The sequence below is a fragment of the Sturnus vulgaris genome, chromosome 20, assembly GCF_052056855.1.
Source record: "Sturnus vulgaris isolate bStuVul1 chromosome 20, bStuVul1.hap1, whole genome shotgun sequence".
Taxonomy (NCBI): Eukaryota; Metazoa; Chordata; class Aves; order Passeriformes; family Sturnidae; genus Sturnus; species Sturnus vulgaris.
The window spans coordinates 7,543,191-7,550,504 of NC_142262.1; the positions used below are offsets into that span (position 1 = coordinate 7,543,191).

Here is a 7,314-nt window from a genome sequence, read left to right on the forward strand (position 1 = left end):
GGAACATACAAACTCCTCAGTTTGTAAAAAAGTACTTTTAATCCTCAACAGAGCCATACTGCCAGTGTTCAGATGTTTCCATTCCCATTTAACATACATGCATAAGATAAAACAATGCATTACAATAACCCTTGACACAGGATGTTTGAAGTTACAAGTCATTTGGTACCAAATCAAGAGAAATCATCACTGTAAAGATCAGCCCCTGTCAAGCAGCAGCCTGGTGAGCCAGGGCAAGCACACAGCAATGCAATTATTAGTACTGCTCGGTGTGGATCTCCCACAACACCATCCCAGGACCTGGCTGGTTCTGTGTTCGTGGCCTGGTGTGTTACCACTTGCCACACAACATTGGGTTAGTAACAATACTAATTAAAGTTTGCCCATAGTAATTTAAAAGCAACCCCAGTGGATAAAATTTTTAAGCAGTAGAATGCATTCGTAGTTACTATATAGAAGTTAAACATTGACAGTATAATTGCAGAAATCTTTTCAAGCTAAAAATAAGCTGACCCAAGACATTAAGTTGAGAAAAGTTAACACAGAAAAAAATGTTTAATATTAACTACAGAGACAGTGGATATAGTACAGAATGTCTTAAGCAAAAGATACACCAATCAGTACTTACAAAGGAATGAACCATTTCTTTGCTTAACATTACAATTCTCATATGTAAGTTCATATATGTACGTTGGTAAGCTTTACCATTCTGGAAAAAATAAGGTGTGTATATCATCAGCTAGATGTGCTCACTGTATGCTCCATTTTTTTTACGCAAGGCCCGGGTGACTGGAAGTGCAGTTGTCAGGCATTTTAATTAACTGGACAGCCATTTGTTTCTGCACGACAAGGCATCGTTACACAGGAGCAATCAGGAGACAACAGGAAACAGCCAAGCACTCTGCACTGCAACACGCCACCTTAACAGCTAACCAGCATTACTCAACTGCTACACAACTGCGCCTAGTGCACAAAAATACATAAGAGAAGAGATTAGAATTGAGTCTGATAAAACAATCCTTGCAAATATCAACTGTCACCTGAAAAGATTTCTACCAATTTGAATTTGAAGATGCTATTTTAATTCAAAGTTTTTCTTTCTTTTTTTAAAAAAAAAAGCATTTACAGTAAGTTTCAAGTTGAAGTTTTGTGGACTTGTATTTAAGAAATCAAGGTAAAATTGAGAGTACTTTTTGACAGTTAGCTATCAGCATATAATGGCTGCATGATTCCTCAGTATGAAACTGGAGGCAGCAAGTTACCATCGATTTTAATTTCCAATAGAAGTCAGCACTATATAAACAAAAATGAAGTTTTACCTCAAATATCCAAGCCAATAATGAAATCGGTAGTCGTTCACTTCACTAAATTACAAGAAATTTGAATAACAGCAACAAAATGGCACATAAAATGTAAAATCTGCCACTTGAGGCGCAACTTAAACAAGTAAAAAGTTAGACAAAATGTTACAAAATAACCTTTTCAACAGCTGGTTGCTCGGCCAGGGTCTCTCCAATGGGCTGAAGACTCAAGCGATCTTTTCCCCCAAAAGGCGTCCTTTATGTGGGTTCTCATTTAGCTGAAGCATCTAGGTTTGAAGAGAGAAAAGTTCAGCCAGGTTTCTACCTTGTCTATTATGGGTGTGGATGACTTCAAGGATACTTCTAGTTGTGTTTCAACTGGCTTTGCCTAATTTAATTAAGCTTTAGGAATTTCCACGGTGTTCCACCTCCCCCCCCGTGTTGCTTTACTTCAGAGGCCAAATGTAAAATTCGGTCAAAATATTTAGTTACAAAGGAGAATAAGCATCAGGCTGTAGATCAAGCCACCATTAACTTCAATTCAGCCTGTTCACCACTCAATAATTCAAAGTTCTATAAAAGTTACAGAACTAATACTTCTTCATAAAGACTTAACTAAGCTCTAATTAGCATTCAAAACCGAAAATGTGACTAATTTTGCTACAATTATCTAACTCCAGAGCTAGCTGAGGCCCTTTCCTTTTAAAAAACAGGACCAAACAGTTTGAAGGGTTAAAGACACACTATCCTTTCCCCACCCCTTGTATCCTTAGATGCCTCTTCAAGATGTCGACTTGAGGAAAAACTAGTTTCCGTGGTTTTCTCGTTGCAAGGAATTTGCCACTTTTCTAGGACAGTTATTACCTCCAGTCAGTATAACGGCCACTGAACCGATCTTCCGTTCTAAAAGGATAGTGTATCTTTAACAGTGTAAGACAAACCTGCTCCAACACACGCCCACAGAAACTGGTCCCTGGAGGATCAGCCAAATCAGTTAAAATCTGCAATACTGGCCAATATTCTTTTAGCAAACAGGAGACCGCAGCTTTAAAGGGGAAAATGCAGATGTTGGATAAATACAGTAAGAAATAGTCATTTTCATCATAGGTTGCGTCTCATACAATATTTTATTAAAACCAAGGCATTAATCTTGCAATAAAACATTTTCTCCGTTTAAAAAAATATTTCTCCGTAGAAAACCCTTCAGTAATTATTTCCCTAAATCAATAACCAAAAAACCACTGCTCAAGAAAAAAAAATACCAAAACCAACAACTAACAATGTGCCCCACTAGGATCCACTTGGTTCAGGCTATTAATGTTCCAAGAACTACCCAACATCCCACCTAAGTGCTATAAAATAAAGTAACATGCATCCTGTGCTGATCCCGAGGTACATTACCATGTTCCTAGGAGGATACAGCTCCTTCTTCTTCCGGAGACTTGGGAGGGCTCTTAGACCTGGATCTGGAGTTGGATTCCCTCTTTGAGGCAGGGGGAGGGCTTCTAGATCTGGAACGGGATCTTGATCTGGACCGAGATCTGGAGACAGATGAGGACTTTGACTTGGATCTCCTGGCAGATCTGGACTTGGAGGTGGAACGAGACCGAGAACGTGTGCGAGACCGAGATTTGGATCGACTGTAGCGGGACCGACTGCGAGACCTAGAGCGGCTCCTGCTTCTAGATCGGCTGCGACGGCGTCTTCTAGGGCTAAAACACACCAGGAGAAAAAAAGGAAAGAAAAAAAAAAGGGCGCGTTAAAAGTTGCTCACGGGTGACGCGCGGACTGGAGCTGCGGGACAGGGAAGGCGGAACAGGACGCACGTGGGCAAGAAAATGAGTGTTAAGAGGGCGCCATTGTTCAGAGCGAGTGGCCGGGGGCTAAATCTACCACAGGGCGAAATCCTTCCACTCCGAGTGAACCCCACGTGCCTTTGCTAGTAAAACTCTACTTCCTCTTCCCAGCTCCACCGCGAAACTCATAGAGAAATAGACACAGAATCCCAGAATCGGTCCGGTTAGAAGGGGCATCAGTGGGTCATCCAACCTCCCTGCTTAAGCAGGGTCGGCCTAGAGCACACGGCTCAACTCTACGTCCATACGGTTCAGTGACGGAGACCTCACTACCTCTCTAGGCAACCGACATGAAAACAAACGGGTCCCACCGCACAGGCGCACAGCTAAGGTTCATCTCATTTACTGCCCGAACTCCGCTACCCGTTCCGCGGCGCTCACCTGCGGCTGCGGCGGCCGTAGCCGCTGCTGCTGTACCGGCGGGGCGGCGGCCCGCGGCGGCTGTGGTGCGAGTCGGGCGGGCGGCCGTAGCGGGCCATCTGCACGCGGAGCTCCCGGCCGTCCAGAACCGCCCCGTCCATCGCGTCCATCGCATCCTCCGCGTCCCGCTTGTCGTGGAAGCGCACGAAGGCGAAGCCGCGGCTCTCCTTGGTGTAGCGGTCCCGGGGGATGTAGACGTCGCCTACCCGGCCGTACTTCTCAAAGACCCTCCGGAGGGTGTCCGGGGAGGTGCGGTAGGTCAGGTTGTCCACCTTGAGGGACGTCATGCCCTCCACATCGGGCGGCGGGCGGCCGTAGCTCATGGTGGGCAGAAGCCCCTGAGGGGCGGCGGCGGCCGAAGAGAAAAAACCTGAGGGGTTGAAGGGGGTCAGCAGCCGGCGCGGCCCTGAGGGCAACGCGCCTCACAGCGCAGGGCGAATCCCAAAAGGAGGAGAGCTACAGCGCATAGGGGAAAGCCGCGGGGTCGGCAGGGAGCAGCACCCACCTCAGGGTCCGAGGGGCGGCCCGAGGCCGGAGCGAAGCGCCAGGAGCGGCCGCCCCGTCCCGCCGCGACGAGGAAATGAGGGGGAACCGCCCGCGCGCGCGGCTTAACGCCACAAAATGGCCGGCGGTGCCCCGGAAGGGAACGTGGCACCGCCCCGCCCGCCGCTCCGCGGGAGCGACCCCCGATCCTTTTTTCCTACTTTTCCCCGAGGTGGTCCCAGAGGGAGCGTGGGGAATCCCCCTCTAAATTAATAATTTGTTCTGTGTTTGGAAAGTGGCTGTTAAAACGCCGCCGCCGTGACCCGGAAGGGCTCGGTGGAGGCGGGGAAATTTTTGAACAATGTGTGTTGAAAAACGTTAAAAAACCCCAAACAATAGCAATAACAATTGAAAAAAAAAAAAAAAAGAAATTAAGGCAGAGCAGTGTGTGGGGGGAACGGAGAGGGACGACAAACCCCCGCCGCGGGAAAAAAAAGCGACGGTGAAGTGAATGTCTTGTGGCGCGGGCGGGCGGGGACGGTTTAAAATGGCGGACGCGCAGGGAGAGCCATGAGGGGAATGGGGCCGGAGTTCCGTGAGGGAGCTGGCGCTCGGCCCGGGGTCTGCCAGAGCGGTTCTCCCGGAGCAGCTGCTGTGGGAGCTCGGTGCCTTTCCTGCCCGCGCTCCGCTGTGTGCGTGTGGCGGCTCTGAGGGGCCGGGCAGCCCGGAGCGGGCTCTCCGCGGGCTCTCGTCCATCCCTGCGGGCAGCGCTGCCCCGGGAAGCCGCCAGCTCTGGATGTGCCGCGATGGATCCGCTCCTCGGTGCCTGTGAGAGCCGAGCAGGGAAATATTAAAATCATCCTCGCACCGGCCCGCTCTGCAAGTTCGTGCTGTAGCAGGAACGTGGGAGAAGATTTGCACAGCCCTTGTATAAGGCTGACAAGCAACTTCTCAGAGTCCAGGAAATTCCGTGAAAGCTGCTCTCCCACCCCAGAAGTTATTGCTGTGTCTCCTCAGGCACTAAAAAAATGCCCAAACTCCTGAACTGTAATACCTGGTTCTCATCTCAAAACAATATTGAAAGTTTCTACCCAGCTGTTCCATAACACTCTTAAAAAAAGAATACGAATGAGACTATTTTCTACCGATCTGTTTAATCCAATGACAGTATCGATACGAAAAATTATTTCGGTATTAGAATTTAAACTCTTGGTTTTACTATAATTGTGTTTAATGGTTTTTTTTTGCACTGAAGAAGTATAAGAAATAAGCAGTGACATGGATACAAATCCAGAAGCAACAGTTTGCTTTCTGTTACAAATGACTTCAGAATAAAATAAACCAATTTGACATTTTTTATTGCTTCGTGTTTGTTCTATTTTTTCACTAGAGAATTTTGATTTAAAAATTTGGTGAAACTTGGAGTTTATCTTTACAGTGATTTCCCTAAAATGAGAGAGGAAGTTTCCTATGCCCCTTCCTCCGAGTTTCAGTCACTTCAACACCTTGCTGCTGTTGCCAAAGGAATTGTTCCAGCCCACCAGCCCAGTTTGCTGTGCAGCAGGATGGAAGCTTGTACTGGCACAAGGGAGAAAAGACGTGAGTGAGAGAGAGGATGTTAAAATTCTGCTACTATAAATTAATAATATTAACAAGGAAGAAGAGAGCTTTCCTTGTGTTAAGACCCCTCACCTTGATATTTTAATTGCATCTTTGTAAAGCAGCCTCTGAATAATCACACTGACTTTCCTCCACAAATGAAAATTACACGCTGTGTTTGAAAAACACTGATATTTATTAAAAATACAGTTTGGGAACTAAAAAAGCAGTTTGGGAACTATAAAAGGACGTAATGCTTGTATTATATATATGTAACTATAGCTGGGGTGCGGATTTTATTTCACAGAACTACAGGGTGGGTCAGGTTAACCCACAGTGGGGTTAATCTGGTCCCACCTTGTGCTCCAGCAGGGTCATCCTAGAGCGTATGGAACGTGATTGTGTCCAGATGGCTCTGGAATATCTCCAGTGAGGGACACTCCACGCCCTCTCTGGACAATCTGTCCAGGTGGAATTTCCTGGGCATCACTTTGTGTCCCCGGCCTCTGGTGCCATTGCTGGGCCCCCTGGGCAGAGCCTGGGCCCTGCTCTGCCCCTCCCTGCAGACAGGGACAGACAGGGGTGAGGGCCCCTCTCAGCCCCAGCACCCTCAGCCTTCCCCAGTCCCCAGATCATCTCTGGGGCCCTCCACAGGACCCCTCCAGGAGCTCCGTGTCTCTCTCATCCCGAGCAGCCCAGAACTGGACACTGCTCCAGGGGAGGCTTCGCCAGGGCTGAGCAGAGGGGCAGCATCACTCCCTGACCTGCTGGAAATGCTCTTCCTAACGCTCCCCGGGACACCAGTGCCCTTCTCGTCCCCTCGGGCACAGTGCTGGTCATGGACAGCTCATTGTCCACCAGGACCCCCAGCTCCGTCCCCACAGAGCTGCTTTTCCAGCCGGTCAGTCCCGGCCTGTGCTGGTGCTGGGGTTGTTCCTCTGCAGGTGAAGGACCCTGCACTTGCCTTTGTTGAACTTCAGACAATTCCTGTCTGCCCTTCACCCCAGCCTGTCCAGGTCCCTCTGAAGGGCTCACAGCACTCTGGGCTATTGGCCACCCCTCCCAGCCTTGTGCCATCAGCGAATTTGCTGAGGAGGAATCAACCTCTCAGCCAAGTCATTGATGAGGAAGTTAAACAACCCTTGGGGACACCAGTGAGAGGCCTCCAAACAGACCCAGTGCCACAGATTATGGATGGGATTTTCCATACAGGCAGTTCTCAATCACCTCACTGCCCACTCGTCCCACCCACACACATCCCGAGTTTCCCCAGGAGGGTGTTGTGAAACACAGTGTTGAAAACCTTGCTGGAGTCAAGATGGACAATATCCACTGCCCTCCCCTCGTCCATCCATGCAGTTGTTTCATCATAGAAGCCGATCAGGTTCCTCAAGCAAACCTCATCCCACTTCACATCTAAACTCTCAATGAGCCTTTCTAACTCCTGTGCTAATATCCTTTCTCCTCTGTTTCTTTAAACCCTTTACTGTAGACAGCAGATGTAAAATGTGGTGATTTGTCATTTACTACAATCAATTCTGCATTTCCTTCTCTTTCCTTTTGGCCAGCATTAAAGTAGAACAGATTTAGTTGAATTCTCCAATCCCAGAGGCCCAACAGAACAGACAAAGGATGGTAACAGGAAAAAGTGCCCA

General features: G+C 48.2%; 1 protein-coding gene across 4 annotated transcripts; it reads right to left on the reverse strand.

Annotated features, from left to right (window-relative positions):
• Positions 1–20: 20 nt before the first annotated feature.
• SRSF2 (serine and arginine rich splicing factor 2) lies at positions 21–4,222 on the reverse strand. 4 transcript variants are annotated; one of them, XR_001404034.2, is made up of 5 exons: positions 4,083–4,222; positions 3,539–3,947; positions 2,703–3,013; positions 1,479–1,588; positions 527–963 (listed from the first exon to the last, which is right to left on the reverse strand). XR_001404034.2 is itself a non-coding variant. In XM_088176726.1 (4 exons), the coding sequence occupies exons 2-3, from the start codon at positions 3,898–3,900 to the stop codon at positions 2,710–2,712; spliced, it is 666 nt and encodes a 221-aa protein (XP_088032852.1). In that variant the 5' UTR covers positions 3,901–3,947; positions 4,083–4,222; the 3' UTR covers positions 21–1,588; positions 2,703–2,709. The 4 variants fall into 4 exon arrangements, 2 of the variants coding, with proteins under 2 accessions (XP_088032852.1, XP_014744660.1); XM_088176726.1 differs by having other exon boundaries at positions 21–1,588; XR_015807849.1 differs by having other exon boundaries at positions 1,479–3,013.
• Between the last annotated feature and the right edge of the window lie 3,092 nt (positions 4,223–7,314).